This window comes from Epargyreus clarus, unplaced genomic scaffold (genome assembly GCF_041222505.1).
Source record: "Epargyreus clarus isolate Ecla_fem2 unplaced genomic scaffold, WU_Ecla_fem_2.2 ptg000032l, whole genome shotgun sequence".
NCBI lineage: Eukaryota > Metazoa > Arthropoda > Insecta > Lepidoptera > Hesperiidae > Epargyreus > Epargyreus clarus.
In genome coordinates, this window is record NW_027332237.1 from 8,353,139 (window position 1) to 8,378,880 (window position 25,742).

General features: G+C 34.8%; 3 protein-coding genes across 3 annotated transcripts in view; 2 read left to right on the forward strand and 1 right to left on the reverse strand.

Moving 5' to 3' along the window:
- LOC140754975 (ATP-dependent RNA helicase DHX30) overlaps window positions 1-6,148 on the reverse strand; it is a 28,127-nt gene extending 21,979 nt beyond the window's left edge. Inside the window, exons 1-6 of the mRNA XM_073090136.1 lie at window positions 6,124-6,148; window positions 5,535-5,736; window positions 4,341-4,561; window positions 3,171-3,260; window positions 2,800-2,847; window positions 2,121-2,265 (exon numbers count right to left, since the gene is read on the reverse strand). Coding sequence (XP_072946237.1) covers window positions 2,121-2,265; window positions 2,800-2,847; window positions 3,171-3,260; window positions 4,341-4,561; window positions 5,535-5,736; window positions 6,124-6,148 — 731 coding nt within the window. The remainder of the gene's footprint in view (window positions 1-2,120; window positions 2,266-2,799; window positions 2,848-3,170; window positions 3,261-4,340; window positions 4,562-5,534; window positions 5,737-6,123) is intronic.
- Window positions 6,149-11,017: 4,869 nt separating this feature from the next.
- On the forward strand, window positions 11,018-12,299 carry LOC140755056 (serine protease inhibitor 77Ba-like). The gene has a single exon (XM_073090240.1). The coding sequence runs from the start codon at window positions 11,087-11,089 to the stop codon at window positions 12,272-12,274; it is 1,188 nt and encodes a 395-aa protein (XP_072946341.1). The 5' UTR covers window positions 11,018-11,086; the 3' UTR covers window positions 12,275-12,299.
- A 6,099-nt stretch (window positions 12,300-18,398) lies between these two features.
- LOC140755018 (serine protease inhibitor 77Ba-like) lies at window positions 18,399-19,856 on the forward strand. Its single transcript, XM_073090188.1, has one exon. The coding sequence runs from the start codon at window positions 18,458-18,460 to the stop codon at window positions 19,643-19,645; it is 1,188 nt and encodes a 395-aa protein (XP_072946289.1). The 5' UTR covers window positions 18,399-18,457; the 3' UTR covers window positions 19,646-19,856.
- Window positions 19,857-25,742: the final 5,886 nt, after the last annotated feature.

Here is a 25,742-nt window from a genome sequence, read left to right on the forward strand (position 1 = left end):
CATTCGTGATTTAAAAAAAAACAAAAGGTGATTATGGCGCGAAACGGCAGACGTCAAGGAAGTCTTGGAATTAATTAAAAACAACTAGCCGGACTCAAATCCCTCATTGGAGATACTCCCAAAATTTAGTTATTTGTAAACTTCCTCCAAAAATGCTCACTTGTCAAGAATTCAAAAGTAAATGACAAAATCACCCCTTTGCGGCCTCATTCAACTTCGATGCGGCGAGACATCTTTCTATTTTAATTACCAAAACCGACACCTATAATATTATTTATTTAAGCTATTAGGCCATAATGCTTAATTAATAATTTTGCATTAATTTCAAATAACAAAGCGGAATAAAATACGTTAATATAAGTTCCAAAATCGATTATTAGTAACTGAAGTCTGAATCCTTTTAGTGAAACAAAATACACACACTGTACGACCGTATACCAAAATTACACTCGAAAGAAAACGGTTTGATAATTGACTTTACGTTGTCGTGTGCGAGTAGGTGCCAACTAATACCTTACCTTTACTAATAACTTTATACTTCGTTAACAGTGTAAACACTAAACTCGTGTGTTAATACCTACGAGTATTTCACTGAATTTGATAGTGCTGTTTTTGGACATCTTTTGCCCCCTATTATGTTTTTTTTTTATTATTTTTATATTATTATCATTATTACTTCCCTTTATCCTCGTCGCCACTTGTAGTATATGTACTGCTACTCTCGTGATGCACTGGCTCGACCACTCACTATGTGCGCAGGCGGCCGTCCGCTCTCGCCCTTGGCTCTCGCGATACTGACGCCGCGCGCCCCGCCACACCGTGAGCACGAGACAATGTTTACAGCTGTGCTGTACTTTAGTTAATAGTCATGATACAAACACTACAGCTACAAAAAAATCAGACATTAAAAAAAATAAACTTCGAATCGATCATAAACAATTTAAAAAGCGACATAATATAGCGCGCGAAACGCAATTCAAAATGGCCGCTGCAACTTTCCCGCGCCACTTCGAAAGTATCAGTTGGTTGGAGAGCGGCGATATGACCCGAAAACGTATCGTAGGGACACGATGACCCCGTTTTAATAGAAACTAGGCGGTCGAAATCGCCCCGACCACGTTTTGTCACTTTCGCGGCAAATGTTACGAGTTTCGATTTTATTAAACAGATAATATTGTGTAGTTTATTTTCAGTTTGCCATTTTTTGTATATAAAAATAATAATAACAATGTCTGACAATTATTTAAAATTACTATGTATTAGAATTCGTCATAGTTCGAATTTTACAATTTAAAGGGTATCTGTGTGATAACTGGTATCTTGGAACTGATCTGATGATGGAGTCAAAGGCGATACTCTAAATCTTCAGCGACTAAGGGTAAAAACTGGTAGGAGATCTACCATCCATCTCCAGCTCCATCATCAGATTTACATTTGAATCGGTAGACAGCCTATCTGATAGTTTCAAGAGAAAAAATAAACACTCCATCATCCAATTTGTACACGCAGTTTATGAAAGAAGATGAAGAGGTCTATTTTTTTTTCAAAAAATACAAAACAATCGATAGTGCAAACACCGTGACACTTTTACTAAGGTAATTTTATTTTCTCTGTGAGGTCAGACCTTAACCTATGTTATCCTCAAGATTGTCGTGGTACTTACGGGACCCCCTGTATATTTTGTAGGTAGGTTTCTGCAAATCTTGTATGCTACTGGCCAAAATTCGCCCCTCCTACGTATAATATCGTAACTGCAAAATGACAACTTTACAGGAGTGCGTTTCAAACTTTCGAATATTCTAAAATGCGAATAAAATCTTCATTTCTTCAGGTATATCTATGAAATTCGGTATATATATTTTACTTTATGCGCTTTATAACGTTACTTACGTAGATAAAACACATTGAAATAAGGCAATTTATGCAATAAAAACGAAAAGGTACTTTTGTGGGTTACGATATTATACGTAGAAAGGGTCGAATTATGGTGTCGAATTTATGAAAAAATAGACTCATATAGTGTCCGTGCTGTAAAAAATATACACTCATATATTTGCCTAACGCGCCAAAAGAAGTAACTTTAATAATTTGTGTACAGTAAATATTACAAAATGACTTACGCATACTGGTCAATGGGAAGCGCCACTAAGGACTCGTCGTAATGCTCGAATTTAAGTTTCAACACGCGTTCCCGCCTCGCCAGCGCCTCTTCGGACGGAGGTTTAACAATCTTGCCGAAAACTGGATGCATTTGTGTTTTCACTTCTGTACAATTAATATTGAAGCTTATAATATGTAAGCTAAAGTTGTAACCAATGTCGATAGCCTAATGGTTGAGACTCGGCTTCTCGATCGAGGGATCCGAGGTTCGAATCCCAGATTTCCGATTTTTCAATTTCATGTGCGTTTTAGAAATTAATTATCACTTGCTTAAGGCGATGGAAAACATGAGGAAACGTGCATGCTTGGGATTTTAAAAAAAAGTTCTCAAATGTATGTGAAGTCTACCAATACGCACTTGGCCAGTGCTGTGGACTATGGCCTAATCCTTCTTATTGTGAGAGGAGATCCGTGCCCAGCAGTGGCAGTAGTGGGTTGACGACGAAGCCAAAATGCTGTATGTATGAGCCTCACGAATGCACTTTTCAATTTTATAAAACCGAAAAGTGCCTTAAAAACAATTTATAATTTTGAATTTCCGCGCGGAACGCTAGCTTTTATTATGTTTAGTCATAAAGAACAATGAGACTCCACACAAACTACCACAAACCGAAAGTGTCCGTAAAGTTAAAATAATACCTGATATATCTTCTTTGTCTTCCGATATGAATGTATCCTCTGGATCATCTGTGACAAAAAAATACATTTTTTATAATATAGGAGTAGCAGACGAGCATTCAGTCCACTTCATGGTAAGTGGCTACTGCCATATAGACAACTGTAATCAACCCCAAATAAGATTAGATTCCTACCTGAGGTCGGCCACAGATGCACCGTTACTCCTGAGGATCAAAATGGAATACCTTTGAAAAGTATGTCTCGCTTACCACTCCTTAATATTACCCTTACTAGCTATGCCACCATTTTCATTAAACTGTCAGAAAGGCCAAGTTGACTCTCTTGTTTCAAATACATACATATTTATATGATATAATTCTTATAGAACTAACCTTCATCTATTGTAGAATCTTTCTTTAAAAGCGCTGGCGGTGAGAAGAATTTCTTATTTGCTTCATCTAATGTTCTTGCATAAATACTCTCTGAAACAAAAATACATAAATTAAAATATGTTTTGTGAGGAATGATTTCGAAAGAACTTTGGACATTATGGATAATGTATGTGATTTATGATGAAACAAGTAAATGAGCTTGAACCCGGGAAGACATTATTTATTTCCAATTACAATTTAATATGTCGTTAAATGCTGCTCATATAAAAAAACTGGAGAATTAGTATTATTTACTCTGAATGGTATAACTGTAAGTTTTTTTTTATTTTTTTTATTTATTTAATCTTTATGAACCTTACAGAAATGTAAAGGCACAAAGGCGGACTTAATGCTATATAGCATTCTCTGCCAGTCAACCTTCGGGTAGTGAGAAAGACAACGATGGCGGCATAAAGAAAATAATATATACACATACACACACATATATATATATATATATATATATATATATATATATATATATATATATATATATATATATATATACAATAAATATTTATAATATAAAGACATACAGATAATATATCGTCATACGTCTAGATTTATAAGATCTTCAGGGAGCGCATTCCAAAATCGAGCGGCCTGAACATCAAACGAATAGGACATGAAACCAGAATGGTGAGAAGGGATTGATAGAGTCAGCGTCTCCGAAGAACGTAGGTGCCGTTCATGGTTATCACATGTTACACACAAGTTACTAAGATACTGTAAGGTAGGCGGTGAAGTGTTGAAATAATAGCCTGGAATGACATTGAATTTATTGTAGTTTGCTATCAAATATAAAGGTAACATAAGTGTCAAAAAATAACATACACAAAGAGTAATGTACACAGAGGGGACACCTTACAATACACATACACAAACATACATATATACACACTCAATGCCATAAAATACTTTATTGCAAGTGTAGCGACATCCCGCTACTCTTTAAGAAATGGCGCTGCTGAATCACTCTATCGAAGTTTTCTAAACATCTTGGATATATACAAGCTCCGAACTGAGACTGTTGGAGCACGGCCGCTCTCCGGGTATGATCACCTAGCCTGGCGGGACATCTCCCTTTGCCAAAGTGGTGACCCCCACATTTAATAATAAAATGGTACTCACTTATATCAGTCTCATAATCTGCCCAAATACGTTCAATTCTTTCGACAGAATTTTCACTAATAGATGCAATAATTGGGTTATTGATTGTACTACGTAACTCATTGAGTACATCTTTCCTATATATAGGATTGCCGTGCTTGTCTATTCGATTGCTTGTGTACAACCAATGTAGTGCCTGTGTTGCTGCCTTTTCTGCTGCCTGGCGTTTGGATACGGCTGTACTAAAAATAGGTGGAGTATTAGTGATTTTAGATGTTTTTGGTATAAAAATCAAAATGATAAAAAGCTTATTATAAAAATTAAAAGTTAGCTCGAAAAACTACAACAATTTAACAACCCTAATATTTGTATTTAAGTGTATTCACATCAGGGAATTGCTAAGTTACTACAAGGAGTATACCAGTAGTTGTACTGGTACTAGTAGTAGTACCCATAGTATTATTATACTAGCAGACTACTGCTAGTATACACCACTTTTACATTAACTAAGCGGACTACTAGTACGCACTAATAGTATTAACTTAGGGGCCATCCAACCTAACAATGTTTAGATCACAATATTAGTACTGTTAAAAATTATGTGTAACATTGGCACCTGCGAGAACCATTAAAATATTACTAGAATCCTGAATAATGTGTCACACTGACGCCTGAACTTCGTATCACGCTAAAAAATATGTGTTACATTGGCATCTGTGACGACAAAAAATATTACTAGTGTCTATAATTATATATCACATCAACATCTTAACATATCACCCTAAAAATTATGTGTTATATTAGCATCAGCGAGAACGATTTAAATATTTCTAGTATCAACAAAATTACAAATTACATCAGTTAAACTTTTTTTTTTTTATAATATAGGAGTAGCAGACGAGCATGCAGTCCACCTGATGGTAAGTGGCTACTACCGCCCATGGACATCTGTAATCAACCCCAGATAGGATTAGATATACCTACCTGAGGTCGGCCACAGATGCGCCGCTACCCCTGAGGACTAAGCTGGACCGCCTCGGAAAAGTATGTCTTCCTTACCACACCCTTCAAACCGGAACACAGCAGCGCCTAACACTGCGGTTATTAGGTAGAAATAGGTGTGGCGGTGGTGCCGCCGGAGTCGAACCACAAAGGGTTCTACCACCTTCTAAAAACTATGAATTAAACTAAACTATGAATTATAATATAAATCACCTTTCAAACTTCGTTTTCTCGGGCCAGATGAAAGAATATGTACAAGTCCAATCATTATTAATTGCAACTTTTTTCTTGGTACCTTTAGGCACTGTTGCTATTTGCTTGTAATGTACATCAAATACTTTTTCAGGAGTTTTTGTACTCAGTTCATGTAGAGTTACCCTCGGTTCCGGGAACAGTTCTTTGATCTTAATGGTATCTGAAATTAATAATCGATTTAGATAGGATTTTGGAAAGAAAAGACTGAATCCGCACTCAAAATGTTTATAGTAAACGTTAATGAGAAAAATACTACAATATGGTAACAATTAATATTTTATGCTAATATTATTAATGCCATTTCAAAAAATAAAATAGCAAAACATTGCAAAAGTGAGTAATAGAGGTCAAATGCGAATTGAAATTGCACACTGGCAGGTTCAACACCTCAAAAATTGCATTTCTTTATTTGTTGTAACAAATGTACTGCTATGTGAGCAGATAAAGAAGTTCATGCATCATGCAAATTAAGATTTAAGGGTTCAATAGAAATAGAAAATTGCTTTGTAAAAATATAGTTTTTTTTTATATTTTGGAGTCCTGTGACAGACGGCAAGGGCATTCAGCCTCATTTTCACTCTTTGGTTATGCAACCCTAAAATGTTTTCATTACTATGTATTTTCGACAAAAGCCTACGACGAAACAATTATTAAATAGTTAGTTAGTTAGTTATAGTCAGTAGCATATAAACCTTTTTCCGTTAATCCCTTCGAATAGGACCTTTTGTGTAGCAAAACTGAGTATGTAATCGGTTGTGGCAATATCTTTTCTTGTCCTTTGTGTAACCCATTGTGGAAATCGGAGCTTACTGTAATGAAATATACATTATTTATCAACTATTTAAATTCAAATTCAGCAAGATTTATTTTTATAATATAAGAGTGGCAGTGGAGCATGCAGTCCACCAGGTAAGTGGCACTGCCGCTTAGAGACATCTGTAACTAACCCAAGATAAGATTAGATTGCTACCTGAGGTTGGACAATAATGTGCCGCTACCCCTTAGGACCAAGTCTAGTATGTCTCTGACTTTCTCCTTAACAACAAAACATAGCAACCCTTCACACTGCTTTTATTAGACAGAAATAGGCGTGACGGTGGTGCAGCCAGAATCGAACCAGTCTGCCACCAAAACGTGGAATAAAGTACATCCTGAGACATTTCTAAAGTGCTATGAAGGTGGAACCAGCATATTCGACCAGAATGATATCACACCCTGCCTAGTGTGCAGTAGTACTGCGTTTGGTGGAAGGTTATGGATGCCGGCTTACGTATGAAGCAACGTTGGACAATAATGTGCCGCTACCCCTTAGGACCAAGTCTTATATGTCCCTGACTTTCTCCTTAACAAAAAAACATGACAACGCTTAATACTGCTTTTATTAGACAGAAATAGGTGTGGCGGTGGTGCAGCCAGAATCGAACCAGTCTACTGCCACCAAAACGTGGAATAAAGTACTTCCTGGGACATTTCTAAAGTGCTATGAAGGTGGAACCAGCATATTCGACCAGAAGGGTATCACACCCTGCCTAGTGTGCAGTATTCTTACGGAAGGTTATGGATGCCGGCTTACGTATGAAGCAATCTTTAGATTTAGATAGGTTATGACAAAAGTTTTTTGTTTACTTACGATTATTTGATCTTAGCACTAAACTATTGTTATATAAAGAACAATTATAATCTAGTAACAATAATCGTCTGCAATAATTTGTCCTCAAAGTAAAACATTTTCTTAGAAACATGTTTGAAACCCCTAAATGTTAAGAGGTTATTTATGTGAATTATGATTTTTACACAATTTCAGCTTACATATAAGCTCAAATTTAAAATATAAATCAGTTACTACTGTTAATTCATATAATTTATTTTGACTATTATAACAAATATACAATAATTATTTTATTTCACATAATAATTTTTGTATTCGAAGTTTCGAAGTATTCAAACACAGGCATGACTTTGACAAGTACCATTTGACAACGACATTTTGTTTTTTTTTAGTTTGGACCTGAACTCTTTGTTTTTAGCCCTTTAACTTTTTTATAGTATAGTATCAATAAAAAAAAACAGAAATCGAAACCAGAAATTAACCATATTGTTACCTATTTGTCCAAACAATGATATATGGTACTGCAAAACATTGAATATTAGGGAAAAAAGGAGCCAGAAATAATTAGGAAATCTAGCAGGAGGAATTTATCCAACAAGCCTTGTTGTCTATCGAAATATAATACATAATTATTTAATTTTATTGTAAAGATATAATATTATAATTGTAGCATTATACACAAGCGTGATTTACATTTATGTTTTCGTACGCACATAACAGATTTTCCTCTTCAGAATACTTGTTTTCAAAGTAGATGACAACCGATAGGTATACAAATTTGAAACCTAAACTGGCGCTTATATTAATATAACATGATGCAATGCCTATCATATACCTTTTTAAGGATATTTGTAATGAAATGATACTGAAACCGCTAAAGACCCAGCTAGCACGTGTTGCGATGTGGGTTTTTCCTGCTCATTGACGTTCTTTCTCAATATTTTTTTTTTTTTATAAACGTCGAGAAAAACAGTTTTATCTAAAGGCATTGGAAAAACTGCGGTTTACAACCGTAAATAGCTTTTTACACCTACATGGACATTCGTCATTCATTTTAGATGGTACTGTAGTCCCTATATAGGTTACTACACTCTTTGCTGTAGTCATACCTGCTGACATCAACTGCAGCGTTACTGGCCCTGACGCAGTGGCGAACTAAGGTCGTCGGAGGCTCAGGACGGAAGTTGAATGGAGGCCCCCAGGATATAAAGTTCGCATGTGATTACATAGATTGTTTAGTTCTGACGACCTTTTTTAGCAACTGTGTTTGGAGGCCCCCCAGAATCGGAGGCCCGAGGCGTACCGCCCCTTAGTTAAAGCCGCTAGTGCCCTGACGACTCAGTTTGAACTTCTCCTAATCTCCCATACTACACCCTTCATACGCTGATGATATTAAGTAGAACCAAGTACGGTGATCGTACTGTGGTGTACTACTAAAAGAAAAGATACTAAAAAAACCGTTTACTTTTGAAATGAAGAAATTCGTAATACATCTTTAGTAATAAAAGTAAATAGAAGAACGTGCAGCAAATGCTTTTTTTTCTCAACTTCACATTCCATTTAGATGATCTAATATTAGCAGAAATTATCTCAAACAAGGAAAAAACATAAATTCATTCTAGGTGAATAAAACTGCCTCTTGCGAATGTTTTCAAAACATTAGACCAAAATTTATTGATATTATGCTAATGCTCTCATAAAAACGGCGAAAAGTTATATTTTGACCTAATAGACAAGTCAAGTCCACAGTAAATCACGATTTGTTCCTATTATCTTGGATTGTCCTACAAAGTAATTATATTACATTCCATACGCTAAAATTAGTGTAAAACATTTTAAAATATCCATATTAAAGTCCCATATAAAGTATTTTAACTCTAATTAGGTACCTACAGTTTAAATGATTTATATAAGGAATCTACGAAATTGCATGACTACCTAATGACAACATTTGATGCCACAGTGTAATGTGTAAATTAATTGGAAATATTATTAACAAGAAAACCACGGGTTAAATAATTTTACATTGGTAAAACAAAATTGGATATTGGATGACATATTTTTCCGCTGTTTTCCTAGTATATGGTTTTCTTAAAATATATGTAATAATTATAACATGATACTTATAATAGCTTATGCAATTTATTGGCGAACTAAACAAGTGCTCCGATTTTCACGCACCTTCTAACCTTCGCTAGTTTCATTTTTCATAAAACGGTACATTTTCTCGTCCCTGAGTTGTTTCTTGGTACACTGGGACAGACCACTAAACTGGGCAACGCCTTCCAAAACGGTCACGCACTCACGCTAGTCAAGGATTCACGTAAGCGGTTATCTGTGTGCGTGAGCCTTGGATAAATGTCAAAGAGTAAAATAATATATGAGAAATAAATGTCCATAAAGCAAAAACTGACTGCAAGTTATTTGCTCAAATGATAAGAATAATTAAGAACACTACACGTATACATATGTATAGGTACTGTAAATGTTAAGTGGTACATACTGACAAATAAGTTATAATGAAGAAAATTGCCTAAATGTACATATCATTATATAATATAAGATAATAAAAAAAGAAAAAATAATTAGAATAATGTGATTGTCGGCTAAGATTCATTTGTTATTTTTTATTTATTATTTATGATTATTGCTGCTTATATGTAGCATCTTACGTTTTTACAAGAATTAAAAAAAATCCCTAATACATCAATTTGTGTAGAAAAGTATATTTTCTGTTATATTTTGTGCGCTAAACCGCTCACGTTTAATCGCAGTGCATGAGCGGCCTAAGGATCAATAGAATAAACACAGTCAAAGCAATGCAGAGGAAATTATTGGTTTTCTTGACTACTCATAAACCACAAGTGGAAACAAAGCAAGAATTGTAATATTTTTATCTTTCAAGTCGTAATGTTTACGTAATATGGAAATTCTGAAGGATATACGGTCTCTATTAAATAGTGCAAGACGTGACTATACGCACAATACGAATACGAACACATTCGATATTTTAAATATTTAAAAATAACTGTTTAGTTTTTAATGAATACATCAGAACTAGGTGCTCCTATTTTAGTTATAAACATTCAAATCATTATATTGTTTACAGTACCGACAAGAATGATATTTACGAGGTTTATCTCTTTTTATTTTACTACTAATTATGATTCAATACGGCATACAGCCGGTGTGATTCAACCTTTAAATACAGAATTAATCATCTGAATCATCAGACAATTGTGTTGAAATAAGGAAGTAGTACTTATCCTTTGATGACTCGGCAACCTTAGGGAGTACCTAAGGTGCTGTGTGAAGTCCAGGAAGCATATGAGAACTGCCATTTTTCAATTAATGTTACATAATGTTAGTGAGTAAATGAAGTTTGTAAAATCCTCCTCTACGTTGTTATAACTTTTGTTTGCTGATAACTTTTAATTATAATTGAAACAACATGTTATTACATTTTTTTTTATCAAAATGGCATATTTATTAATATACATTAACAGCAGCATTCCAGTGGCGTATTTAAATAAAATAAAATAAAAAATGCAACCTAAATGAAATGTTACTAATGTAATGTATAACCTATATCGATTCGACGCTTTCTTTACTGTGCTTATAAGAGTGATATAATGGATGAATAACGTAATAGGTATCGGGTTTAAAATATATAAAAAAATATATGAGTCATACAATCGTGATTTTTAAATTAAAGAAAGTTTTAAATATTATGTATAAACGAAAAAGGCTTATCGTGCAAAGTTGTCGATAACATCCATATTATTATAGTGAGGTCAGACTCATATAAGTACGCTTCATGGATCTCACATGCCAAATAACACGGAAACAAGCGCGTTCGCGCCAGTATACTGTGAAACGCGAGCGCGATTACACCGCTACAATGAAATCTGTTTTAATAATATTGTTTCTATTTATGAAATCATACTGCGCGCCAGATTTTGCAGAAAGGGCCAGGACCTTTAGCATTGAACTCGTCTATTTCACACAACAAGCAACGGGTGGACACGTTGTGATATCCCCCCTGGGAGTATGGAGTTTACTGACTGGCATCACCGCTGGAGCGACGCAAAAAAGTAGGAGTCAACTCACCAGGGCGCTGGCACTCCCCGGGGATCCAGAGCTAATCAGATCAGGATATACTGGTCTGATGCAAGCAGTTGTAGATCAAAATACTGATGGAGTCACATTGACAAGCAAGAACTTCCTGTTTTTGGACAATAATTTCCAAATTCGTAATGAATTCCGGCAAACCATTACGAAGGATTTTGGCGCAATTGTCCAGAAATTGAACTTCAGAGACCCGAATGCTGCAGATATGGCAAACGGTATCATTCAAAATTCCGGCGCGAATGTACGAAATGTACTTCAATCAAACGATTTTTTGACATCTAGGATGATATTGACGAATGTCATTTCCTTCAAAGGCTTCTGGAAGTCACCTTTCGAAGTATCGGATACGAAAGTGGAACCCTTCTATGATGAATTCAAGAGAGAAATCGGACAAGTGAATATGATGAATCAGAGAAATCCATTACCCTTCTCGAATATGCAAAATCTTCAGGCTCGTATTCTTGAATTGCCCTATGGGAGCGACGATAGATACAGTATGTTGATTATATTACCATACCCAAAAGTGAAAGCGAGTGAAGTTTACAAGAAATTCGATAGTGTATCGATACCTGATATATTCGCAAGACTGAAATCCGATGAAGAGACATACGACTTAGAAGAAGTGAACGTGAAATTGCCCAGGTTTAAGATTAGTACAAATGTTGTGTTGAACAAACCACTGACCGATATGGGTATAGTTGATATATTCGACTCGAGATATGCAAGCTTTGAGAGTGTATCCAAGGAAGAATTGTATGTATCTTCAATCGTACATAAAGCTGAAATAGAGGTAACAGAAACGGGTACAACAGCATCAGCATCAAGTACAGCTCACTTTGCGAATAGAATTTCACCGGGATCGTTCCATGCAAATAAACCTTTCATATATTTTATTGTAGAAAAGCCTACAGCAACTGTGCTCTTCGGTGGTATATATTCGAAACCATCTATTTTTTAATAAATTGTTGTTACTAGGTAAAAAAGTATTATTTTTTATATAAAATGTTTTGCAGATGTGTACTTTTATATGGTACTTTTACTATTCGCTTTGGATCTAAGTTCAAATCCAACAATTAAATCATAGACACTATAAAAAACTAATTGATGCATAAATTGACGAAGGAATGAGATATGTGATAAAATAAAACCTATTTAATAAAAAATATTTAATTATCAGTAAAAAAATAAGTAGCAAAATTATTTTAAAACATAGTGATAACCTTTAATCATTATATTTATAATAACCTTTTCGTTGTACCTAAAATGACGTACTCTCGAAGAAGCTATTAAACAGAAATATTATTATGTAATACCGTTTTCATAAACAACTTATAATTATTATTCATAAACGAACGGTGCCCCGCGGTTTTACTATGCTTAAAAGTGTAAACAGTCTGGGGGATTTCATGGGTTTCTCAACGGAACCCCAGAACCTTTTCTAAAATAAAAGTAGTCTTAGGTCTTAGGTTAGGTTAGATTATCTATACTAATATTATAAAGAGGAAAGCTTTGTTTGTTTGGTTGTAATGAATAGGGTCAAAAACTACTGGACCGATTTTAAAAATTCTTTCACCATTCGAAAGCTACATTATCTACAAGTAACATAGGCTATATTATATATGAAATATATTTGACAAATAAATTTTTGAGGCGGTACAAAGTTTGCCGGGTCTGCTAGTATGAAATAAAAAGACAAACAAACAGACGATGAACAGACAATTTCGTTATAATTACTGTGTATACTTATATACACATTACGTAAAACGCTGTATTTAATACAAACACACACTTCGATTTTAATCAGTTGTATGGATTCCAGGAAAAAATGTACGTAAGTATTCTGACATGAATATATTTTCCTGTAGTCCGAATACACACATACACACATACTTCGCAGTTGTAATAAGACATACATACATCCTATTACTCACCAGCTGTTCAGTCAATTAGTATTACGATGCGAAATAACGAATTGTTTATTTGGGTAATTCTTTGAAACAGATGCTCTACTCATTCGTATTACTTAACTCTTCCACTATTTAAAATGAATAAACTATTATTAAAATAAAACTATTTCTTGATCCAATTCATAACTTTTATTATTCCCGCGTAAAATACCACTCCAACGACAAGAGCGTTCTTTTTCTTTTTTATGCTAATGCATACAATCGTGTAACGCATACAGCCAGTGACTTTATAAATGGGAACTTATTATTATAAAAATAACACATCATGAAAATAACACAAAATAATTCATTAAAATAATAATAAAATTAAATAATTTTAATATATTTCTAACACTATATCCTATATATAAATTCTCGAGTCACAATGTTAGTTACCGTACTCCTCCGAAACGGCTTTACCGATTTTCACCAAATTTTATACGCATATTCAGTAGGTCTGAGAATCGGCTACTATCTATTTTTCATACCCCTAAGTGATAAGGGTTGTTGACCCTTAACATTTTTTTATTTATATGGCAACACAACGTTTGCCGGGTCAGCTAGTATTATGTATTAAACTACTGGGAGCAATTATCAGTCTTCAACATACAATTATTAGTATAAAGTAGTGTATTTATTTATTGCTTATAACTGTCTAGTGGTTGAAATGAAGTTTAGTTTAATGCAAACTTCAAGCGGGTGTACGGTGAAAAGCATCCTATGATTCTATATTTTGTCGTAAACAGTGGTTGAGACATCATCATCATCAACCCATTATTGTCCCACTGCTGAGCACAGGTAGGAGACCTGTGCTCAGCAGACTCAGAATGGGAAGAATTAGGCCATAGTCCACCGCGCTGGTCAAGTGCGTATTGGTAGACTTCAGGGTATTGTCATTGGTAGACTTTTTTTAATCTCTCAGGTATGCAGGTTTCCTCACGATGTTTTCCTTTACTGCCGAAGCAAGTGATAATTAATTTCTAATACGCACATAACTCTGATAAATCAGATGTGCGTGCCTGGTATTTGAACCTCGGATCTCTCGATCAAGAGGCCGACCTCAGGAAGGAATCTAACCTTATCTTTACAGATTTCCATAAGCGGCAGTAGCCACTTATCATCACATGGGCAGTATGTTCGTCTGCTACTCTCATAATATATTCATAGATTAATAAAGATTACTCACTCAAAAAAGTAGTTTTTAGATCATTTACGAATGAAACGATATTTCTCCGTACTTTTTTTCGATTTCGTGTTTTTGCACCACTTAGCTGCGCATACGCTGTCGGCAATGTTCCGAGTAAATTACACCATGACAGCCAATAAATGGCTGGCACAATTGTCAGCCGTTTAAGCCAATAAATGGCTTCCTACAATGAAAAGGCTGTAATATATCTATACTTATCTATGAATAGGTATATTATAAAAATAATAATTTATAAATAACGTTTAGAACATTGATACTTACATGATGAAATATACATACATATGACATAAAACATGATGAAATTAATAATAAGCAATAATAAGCAAATTAACTATTATTTTACCTGCAATTGTTAATTTATAATAAATAACATAGTTAGTCGGGGATTTTTAAACGGTTATTACCGTATCCCAAATTATATTTTCCTAAAAGGTAATTTTTTTATGTATTTCGGTTTTGCCAACTGTATAATTAATGTAATAATACCATGACGTTATTAGGTATATCGTCACTGGAAAGGCTATAAGTCTAACACGTAAGAGGTTTCTTTGCGTATATCTATAAAAATGAATGTTTGTCTGTACGTGTATAAAGGTGGTAGAACCCTTTGTGGATAGACTCCGGTGGCACCACCGCCACACCTTTTTCTGTTTTTCAACAGTAGTGTCAAGCGCTGCTGTTTTCTGGTTTGAAGGGTGTGGTAAGGTAGGCATACTTTTCCGAGGCATTCCAGGTTAGTCCTCAGGTCGGAAAAGGTAGGAATATCTAATCCTATCTGGCCTTGATTACATATGTCCATGAGTGGCAGTAACCACTTATTATCAGGTGGACTGCATGCTCGTCTGCTACTCCAATATTATATATAAAAAATATCCTTTATAGAATCATATATAAGCATAATATAATATATAAGCATTTGATCGTGACGATTTTTAGTAAAGTTGTGCATGAGCCAAGGTTTCTGAGTTGGTACGTCCAATTTTCGACAGATGGCGCTACTGTCATTCCAATGAATGCTTGTTTAATGAACATATTTGACTAATATCATAGATATATTATCCTTGAAAAGCCCTTTATCAAAATGTCTTAATAGCATTTTTTGCAAAATTTTGATCTATTTTCGTTATTAACTTTAATATTTTTGATACTATGATAAAGAACTAAAGTTGAAGGTAATTTGAAACCATATTTATTTTTACTTTCTGTGCGACGAATAGTTTGTCCGATAGGCCGTGAAAGGATTTGTAACCCTTTTTAGGGTTCCATACCCAAAGAGTAAAAACGGAACCCTATTACTAAGACTTCGCTGTCTCTCCGTCTATCCGTCTGTCCGTCTGTCACAGGTCTATATGTCCGGAACCATAATAGATAGACACATTAAATTTTTACAGAGGAGGCATAACGGTGACAGCTATAACAACAAGTACTAAAAATAAAATAAAGTTGAATATTAAAGGGGGTCTCCATACAACAAACCGGGATTTTTCGGCATTTTTCGATCTTACTGCTAAACCGTACTAGGAAGACGGTTGAAATTTTTACAATTCATTTACTACTATAACTGGTATTATAATAAATACAAATAAGAACCATAAATATATTTTAATATAGTTATTTTAATTTTATTATACGTTGTTCACGTATCATTCATCATCACCCCAACGCCATTTATTGTTGTTTCATATAACTAAGTATTGTTGAAAATAATAAAATGAATAAAAACAAGTAAAAAATAATTAACATTTGGCGGTATGGAAGCCTCCATGTGCGAGTTCGACTCGTACTTGGCGAATTATTTAAAATGGCGGGCGTAGACAAGTGTTGCGACCGTACAAACTTGTTTTATTATGTAATAATAGTTATATAATACTCCCATTGACATTCAAAGTAAAATTGGGCCCTCTGAATCGCATGCAAAGGACCAAAAATTGTAACATTGTAATGAATTGTATATGAATAAACGGAAAAACAACAAAATACAGTTATTATTCAAATGAAGGCAACACATGTTAAACATAAAAATAGGTGTGGCGGTGGTACCTCACCGGTTGAACCGGCCGAGCCTACCTATATCTCTAAAATTCCTACATTTATTACAATATGTACTTCTTTTTAAACTTTTGTAAAGCACCCGGTGGTGTGGGAGCGAGACGGAGTTAAGTGTGATTTTTACCGAACTAAAACCAGCCCGGTGGCCGTCCTCAGCACTGCGTAGAGGAGTCCGGGATCTGCAAACGCAACCGGAGTCCTCAGAGCGCGTTGACCCATCGGGCTACATACAGGTGAACGTGACGTTCGCCACATTGTCTGGTATTTGACGTCTGCGGCCACGTATACCGACGGCCTTACCGGGGTCGCTGCCCGGCTTCGAGCTCCCACTCTCGCCACCTACTACCCAGGAAATCCCCATTTAGTCGCCTCTTACGACAGGGAATACCGTAGCTCTATTCTATTCCTACAGCGACTACGATAGGTTTTATCTACTTAAATATATCTAATAAAGATATCGACAGAAAGGATTTATAAAGTAAAAATATAACCTTCGACCTTTTAGTTAATAGCAGTCTAACATGGATATATAAATAGCAGAAAAAATATAAAGGTGAGGTCAAAGGCACGTGTCTCTGAGCAATAATAACCGCTGTTTTATGTTCGATAACATGTTTTATTTATATAGTCTAAGGATCTTGAACTTAATATAAGTAGCCGAGTAATATATTTACACCCGCTATATGTCCGTTATTAATTATCAATCTGTCCAACGTTTTACCAGCCAAAGATCAGTATTGGACGATTTTTCCATACTAGAATTTGTTAGATTGTTATACTATTTCCATTTCTTTATTTTCTCGATGACAGTTCTTTGTAGTGTTGTGACCAAATAAGCAATGATATCGCATATATTTATTATATGTATTTTGAAAAAAGACAAATACAACAAAGCTTACGCCGTAAGAAAAATAAGACAATTTACTGACGTTGATACTGCTAAGCTTGTATATTTTGCGTATTTTAATAGTGTTATGTCTTATGGCATAATTTTAAAGAAGAAGACATTATCAATCAAAAATTTATATGTGTAACATCATACGTGTAAATATAATATTATAAGTATATGTAATATAATATTATAGTTAATTAATTTGTACAAAAGTGTCCGGCAGTAGTTTAGTTTCTTACATTTTGTAAAAAAAACGGGTCTGTTTTCGTGTTACGTTTATCGTTATAGCTCCTATAGTAATCATTATGTGTAGCGCATAACTACTTGTCCATGAAGTACAGTATTATCTGAGTGACATTTTAACGTAAACAACACAAAATTGCATGGGCGTCGATCTGTCATCGAGAAAATAAAGAAATGGAAGAATGAATAGTATAATAGATAATTAATTGAAATGACCGTCTGTGACATCAATATAACAATCATCAAGTTCAATCATGCCAACAATTATGATATTTAATCATAATAAAGAAAACCTACGTGCATACGATAGTACGAAAAAAGAAAAAGAAATTAAATTATTATGTTCATTCAATACACACCCATTCAACAGGTTTAACTACGTACGTATTAACACGTATTAATAAGTGCATGTTTACAATTAAGCCATAAATATAAGTCGTTTCAAATGTTTCAGAACTGACCTACATACCTATATCTATTCTTAGAATAAAAACATTCAAACGTAAGTAGTACGTCTACGAATCGTCATAATCGTTGATTCAGTACTGTCATGTTTATTGTGGACGCGCCTTATGACTCATCTGTATAATTATATTAGCATTATCGACGAAAACCAGTTCTACCGCTCTTGACGACACCTTTACCTCGCTTTCAAGCTTAACGTCTATGTAATAAGGCTGTTATTTTGCTCCGACGCTGGTAAAACCCACAGGTCCGCTATATTCACTGGTTTGTAGTCATAGGACATCACGGCCGGTTTTGCGTCAGTGTACTCAGAATCGCGAGTGCGAACTCACGGTTACAATGAAGACTGTTTTATTTACATTGTTCCTGTTTACGAAGGCGTTCTGTGCGCCAGAGTTTGGGGAAAGAGCAAGGAACTTCAGTATCGAACTACTCCACTACACACAGTTAGAGACTGACGGACATGTCGTCATTTCTCCCTTCGGAGTGTGGAGCCTGATGACCGGCGTGACGTTAGGCACGACTGGCAACAGCAGAAATCAACTCGTCAGAGCGTTTTTACTACCAAATAATCCGACGACGCTCGTTGATGGATACGTAAACTTGACAAGAACAGTTTTGGATCCAAGTACAAATGGCGTTACGTTGTCGAGCAAGAACTTCATGTTCTTGGATACAGGATTTAACATCATGCCTGAGTTCCGCAAGACGATTACGGGCGACTTCGGCGCGATGATCCAGAATTTGAACTTCAAGGACTCAAATGCAGCGCAGATCGCGAACAACGTCATCCAAAATACCGGTGCATCCGTATCCAATGTTCTTCGGTCGGACGACTTCGCGGACTCCAGAATGATTTTAACAAACGTCATCTCCTTCAAGGGCCTCTGGTCCACGCCATTCAACGTAACCGATACTACTGTGGAGCCATTCTACGACGAAAACAAGAACGAAATTGGAAAAGTGAACATGATGTTCTTGAAGACTCAGCTGGCGTATTCGAACCTTAGAGAAATGGAAGCTTTAGTGCTCGAGTTGCCGTATGGAGACGATGGTAAATACTGCATGTTGATAATACTGCCGTACCCGAAGAAAAAAGTGACTGATATTTACAAGAAGTTAGCGGAGAACTCCTTCCCGGAAATATTCAAGAGATTGCAGCGTGACGTTGATACTTACGGCTTGGACGAGGTAAACGTGAAATTGCCAAGGTTCAAGATCAGTACAAACGTAGTGTTGAATAAGCCGTTGAACAATATGGGCGTGTACGACATATTTGATCCAAACTTGGCCAGTTTCAAGAAAGCGACGAATGAGGACATATATGTGTCGGCGATTGTACACAAAGCTGAAATAGAGGTAACTGAGTCAGGTACAGTCGCGTCGGCTGCTACGTCTGCTTACTTCGCTGACAGAATATCCTCACCCAACTACCAAGCGAATCGGCCATTTATTTACTTCGTGATGGAGAAGCCGACATCTACTGTGATCTTTAGTGGTATTTACTCGAAGCCATCTATTTTTTAAGTTTATACTCAGAGCCGTTGGGGCTCAGGTTGTGACTGCTAGATTAAGTTATGTGTACTACTCTCAAAGTGCCAATTAAGATTTTATATTGTTTTTTTTTATAATCTTATTAAAATGGGTTCAATTTTGTTAACTATAAAGAACCATGGTGTGAAATATAAAAACTTGCAGCTATATATTTTGTATTGATTAAAAAATGTATAATATTTGATTTGTGGTGATTTCTTATTCATAATCGCATATAATATAAATTATAAACTCATTTTCACATTCAGTAAATAATTCCCTTTGGTCTTAACGTTCAAAATTTATTGGTTTGGTTGTATGACAGCACAACATCAGTTAAAGATGTTAAAATATAGGATTTAAATATAGAGATTTCTGAGAAGTTAAACCTTAGTCATCAGAAGTAAAAAACAATGCCTTATAAAACATCAGTTTAACTTGAATTTGCACGGTGGAGTGCATTAGCATTTAAAAACTTTTATATAATAAATCAGATTCAGGATTTTTATGAAGATCACTTATTTCTATAGGATTTTAAACTACATAGTTCTAGAATCTGTTCATTGCCCTTTATTAATATAGTCTAGTCATTTCTTCCCTACCAAAGATAAAAAATGCATAATTTCTGGAATTGTCAAATGGAACTTTGGGTACATTGATAATATCGTCACTGGAAAGGATTAAAGTCTAACACGCTAAGAAGCCCATTTGCGTGTTAGACTTTTAGACTTTACAGTGAATTGGCCTGACTGACTGACTGATTCAATTAAGGAAGGATTTTTGATATTCCAACCCTAAATACTATTATATAGGGGGTGAAAGTTAGCTTGAAAAGTTAGTTTTTGGAAAATCAACGCATTGGAGTAAATAAGAGTTTAGACTTTTTAAACTCTATTTTCTATTATAATTTAAGCGTACGAATACGCTGGTAAAAGCAAGTTATTATTTTATTAATAATAATTTTATTAATACTAATGGGTTGTTGGCACGAACTTAAACCACTTTGTCATTTAGGGCCGACCTTTATTGCCTTTGATCAAAATAATCATATTGACCATTAGTGTCATTTGAAAGAACAGATAAAGTCAGTTTAATGTCGCCTGTTGAGTGTTCACATTTATTATTTGATAAGGTTTGTGATTTGTAAGGTTGATGGGTCTAATTTCTATACCATTAGGTACTTATTTATTTTTAATGCCCTTTGACGGTGGTAGAACCCTTTGTGGTTTGACTCCGGCGGCATCACCGCCACACCTATTTCTACCTAATAACAGCAGTGTTAGGCGCTGCTGTGTTCCGTTTTGAAGGGTGTGGTAAGGGACATATTTTTCCGAGGCGTTCCAGGTGGCCGACTTCAGCGAGGAAAATCTAATCCTATCTGGGGTTGATTACTGATGTAGCAGTAGCCACTTACCATCAGGTGGACTGCATGCTCGTCTACTACTTCTATTTTATAAATAAAACCTATGGTGTCACTCAGGTTTCCAACCAATTCACTCGGGAGATTATTTTTTTTGCGCGGTCTCTATTTTTTGTTTTAAATAAGAGTAGCCTAAATTACTCCTTACAACATGAAGTAGCTGGTAGAGAAAGTTCTGTGAAAATCGATCAGAACAAACAGACAGACAGACAATTTTTAATATTTGCTTTTTAACCGAATTCATTAAAGGAGGTCTGTATTCGACTAGATAATTTATATTCGACCGTTATGTATGTAAGTTTGTATGTCTGCGATTTTCTCAAAAACTACTGATCCAAATTAGATAGGCTTTTGGTTATCTTATAAGTACCGTATATACTTTTATATTAATTTCTTAAAAAGCTGTAGTAGTATTTTGACATTACAAATGGACATTTTAATGAATATGTTGGAACCCCTCTTTTAAGGGTATATAATAAAGGAGAATTACTTATTCGAGGCGTTTCAACTTAGTCGCTAGAGAGAGCAATGCAACTGTGGCCAACGTCAGGTAGGAATTTAATCTCATCTGTGGTTGATTACCGATGTCCTTGGGCGGCAGTAGGCACTTACCATCAGATGGACTGCATGTTCGCTTGCTACATCTTATATATAAAATTCTCGTGTCACAATGTTAGTTACCGTACTCCTCTGAAACGGCTTTACCGATTTTCACCAAATTTTATATGCATATTCAGTAGGTCTGAGAATCGGCTACTATCTATTTTTCAAACCCTAATTGATAAGGGTTGTCCACTCTTAATATTTTTTATTTATATGGCAACACAACGTTTGCCGGGTCAGCTAGTATATATTATAAAAAGTAGTATAGTTGACGACAGAACTAATCTACTAAACTAAACTATTGAATACGAATGTTTTTGTGTAGCCCCATTTAAGTCGACAATAAGGCTTCAACAGTAAAAATTCCGTTCATCATGACAAAGAGGCGACAAGCTATTGTCCATGCACGTACGAAGCATTATAATATGTGCCTATTTAGGTTTAGATGTATGTACAATGTATCATCATCTAACATTTATACATATATACCTCTCATTTTGAGAATTCAGTGTTCAACTTATATGAATATTTACTCTAAGGCGTTCAAATTCCAGAAGTGTATGATTTTCAATCTAATTTAGAATTGATTGTGACATGCTTTAACGGTAATGAAGATCTTTATAAAAACATCAATTTTTCAACGAGTAAACGAGCAGTCCACCTGATGGCAACTGCCGCCCAAGGTTCTACCAGAACTCAGAAGTGGCCACAGATGTGTTGCTACCTGTAGGTTTTTCTAACATCTGTATGGTCACGGCGACTAAAATCGTCTCGACAAATCTATGTACCACAAAACAAACAAATGTATGTATGTATGTTGTGTATGTGTGTGTATCGACTTTCCTCACTATCTTCCTTACTTTTCCATGCATAGGTTGTCAGGAAGAGATCGCTGCTTAGCGATAAGGCCGCCTATTGCATACGATTAACTATATAATTGTATATCATTGTTATGTTCTGTTGAAGTGTGCAATAAAGAATATCTATCTATCTATCTATGTAATTGCTTGTATTCCTGCATATCATGGGACATATTATGTTGTATACGAGTAAAAGCTCACAGTTGTCTCACAGTTTTTTCTCAGCATTAAGTTGGAATGCCTCGTATATATGAGTGTTTCTTCAAATATACCATTCAAACCAAAACACATCAGCACATATCTATGGTACAAATAGATGAATTAGCTTTGGAGTTGAATCACGAAATATTCCGTTTTATTTTTAAATCGCTACTCCTTTATTCTTAGTTTACCTACTGATTCATAAAATATACGTACCTGCGCTTATATTTTTTTTTTACAAAATATAGTATTGTTTTCACGGTAGAATTAAAATTATTTCGATCAACAAAATCTGTCTCTGGACAAAATTGCTACAAATCTGTGAAATAATCAAACATAAATGATAAATAATCGATTACTGATATAAAAATGTATACTATTTACTTAAACGATTTATCAATTTGTATAAGAAGTAGGTATAATAAAGGGCATTTGTGCTATTACGAGTATATCGCTCTTGCGTGCAGTTTTGGCCTTCATGTGTGTATTAAGTCAAAATCCTACCTACGGTCAATCACAGAGGTAGGACAACCTTAGAAATTTATTGATTTGTCTTTCCTCATAAATTTATTTATTTACTAGTATTTTCACGCGACTTCTTACACATAAACTATAAAATGATATAATAACACAAACTTTCAACCCCTACTTTACTCCTTTAGGGGTGAATTTTCTATAAACCAAAATATAGTCAAATTTCCTTATTTCTATTCAAAAAGTCTTATTCCTATTTTGTTTATAATATTTGCTTTAAATGTTATGTTATTTCGAGCAAAATTTCAACCTCTATTTTTAACCGACTTCAAAAAGGAGGTGGTTATCAATTCGGCCGGTATCTTTTTTTTTTATGTATGTACACGAATTACTCCGCCGTTAGTGGACCGATTTTAATAATTCTTTTTTTATTGTATAGAGACGAGCTGGAAGTTGGTCCCATTTAAATATGGTTAGGATCCATCGATGGGTTCTGGAGAAAATGAGGGGAACTCCTCCACCCATGTAAATATAACAGCCATAACTTCGCCGTTTATGAACCTATTTTAATTACTTTAATTTCGTGTGTGTACATTGCTACAAGTTGGTCCCATTTAAATATGACGAGGATCAGAGTGGGTTCTGGAGACAAAATATGTAACTCTTCAACCGATGGGTATAATTGAGTTTTGTTTGAAGATATTTGGTGTAGGTTCTAATGAAATTGCAAAGCCAGTTCATCATTGACTATTTAGTTAGGTTAGGTTGGAACATATAAGACAATATAAAACTAAGCACGCAGGGCGCGGAAGCGCCCTGCGAGCGGGCGGTTCCAATCAATGTAAACTCAGACCTTGCCTGCACTCATGATCACGTTTATACAATTTTATATTGTATTAATATAAATGTTAGTATGTCATCACTAAAAGGGTGAAAAAAAAAATTAACAAAAAATACAACCTACTTCTATGTCACTACAAAGTAAAAAATAATAGAAATAAATGTTGGTTTAGTACATATTTCTGAAGTCGGCGCTCATATTAGACACGCTGTTTAGATCGTTATCCAACGAAATATATCTTTTCGTAGTAGTCCCTTACGCTAGTATATAAATACACTATGTGCAAAATTCCAAGATTCTAGGTTAAGCGGTTTCGGCTGTGCGTTGATATCTGCCAGAATATGCCTGCTAATGAGGACCCTTATGTTTATATTATAATAGGTGTTGGAATTAATTCGTAGCAGTTTTGAAAAAATAACTAATTATTTGAAAGAAAATAAAAATACATATTTCATTAATGCGTGGGGTTTTCCTGATAGTATAAGTGTCAATCATGAGACAGGATTTTACTTGAAGCCGATCACAAATGCGTTGCATTTCCAAAGACGGAGCTGATGACATGAAAGTGGCCTCGTATGTTTGTCAGCTTAACCGTTATGTATAATGCAAAATAGGTGTGGTGGTAATACCACAAGATGACATCACCACTTTCAAATGCTGTTCCAACGAAACTACTTAACTAATTATTTCAAGGACCCATATGCGTACTGGATACTATTCATTTAGTAGTAGGAAATTTATTTTATACAAAACATGTATGGTTTTCCTGTATGGAAGTCGTGACTGATTTTGAACAAAGATCAGTAATTATTTTACTCAAATTATAAGAAAAACGTAGATGGAGCACTTTTTCATGTATGTATGTATCTTCATATATTTTTCATGTATTTCATGAACCTAAACAGATTTGAAATAGAGTTTAATACCGCGTCATATTATCTTATATATAAAATTCTCATGTCACAATATTAGTTACTGTACTCCTCCGAATCGGCTTTACTGATTTTCACTAAATTCTATATGCATATTCACTAGGTTTGAGAATCGGCTACTATCCATTTTTCATACCCCTAAGTCATAAGGGCTGTTCACACTTAACATTTTTTTAATTTATATGGCAACACAACGTTTGCCGGGTCAGCTGATTTGTAGTATAAAATATTAGATCATAGAACAAGTATAGTCGGCGTAAAACTGCAAGACCGCTCTGAATATAGAAATGAATCTGCTCGCAACAACTTCAGGGCGGACTAGCAGCTTGGCGTGGACTATACCAAAGTTAAATTTCAATTGTATTAAGTTTTATCTTATTTTATCATTATTAGTTTAAAATTTATTTTATTAGTAGTTTAAGTTTATTATTTTTATTAGTTGTAAATGTTTAGATACTTAGTGACAATTTATTAAAAGCTATAAATTATGAAATAACTGCAAAGCTTCACCATAAAACTCGAGTGTTTGATGAGAGATGCGGAATAGGTACCAAAATGACTGGGAGAAAATGCTATTTAGCATTAAGTCCGCCTTTTGCTCCACACTGTTTTTAACATGGTCAATAAAGAGTAAAAAAATGTAATTTGTATTAAACTAATACGTCTAACACATTATTAATATATATTTTTGACATAAGTACTTGAATTATTAATGGGAAATATAAATACGCTGACGATTTCAGCTAAAGTTCTGCACGCC

What these genes read in the sequence shown, in the direction of transcription:
- LOC140755018 (XM_073090188.1), top strand. Translation starts at nt 18,458, where the DNA reads ATGAAGACTGTTTTATTTACATTGTTCCTGTTTACGAAGGCGTTCTGT.
- LOC140755056 (XM_073090240.1), top strand. Translation starts at nt 11,087, where the DNA reads ATGAAATCTGTTTTAATAATATTGTTTCTATTTATGAAATCATACTGC.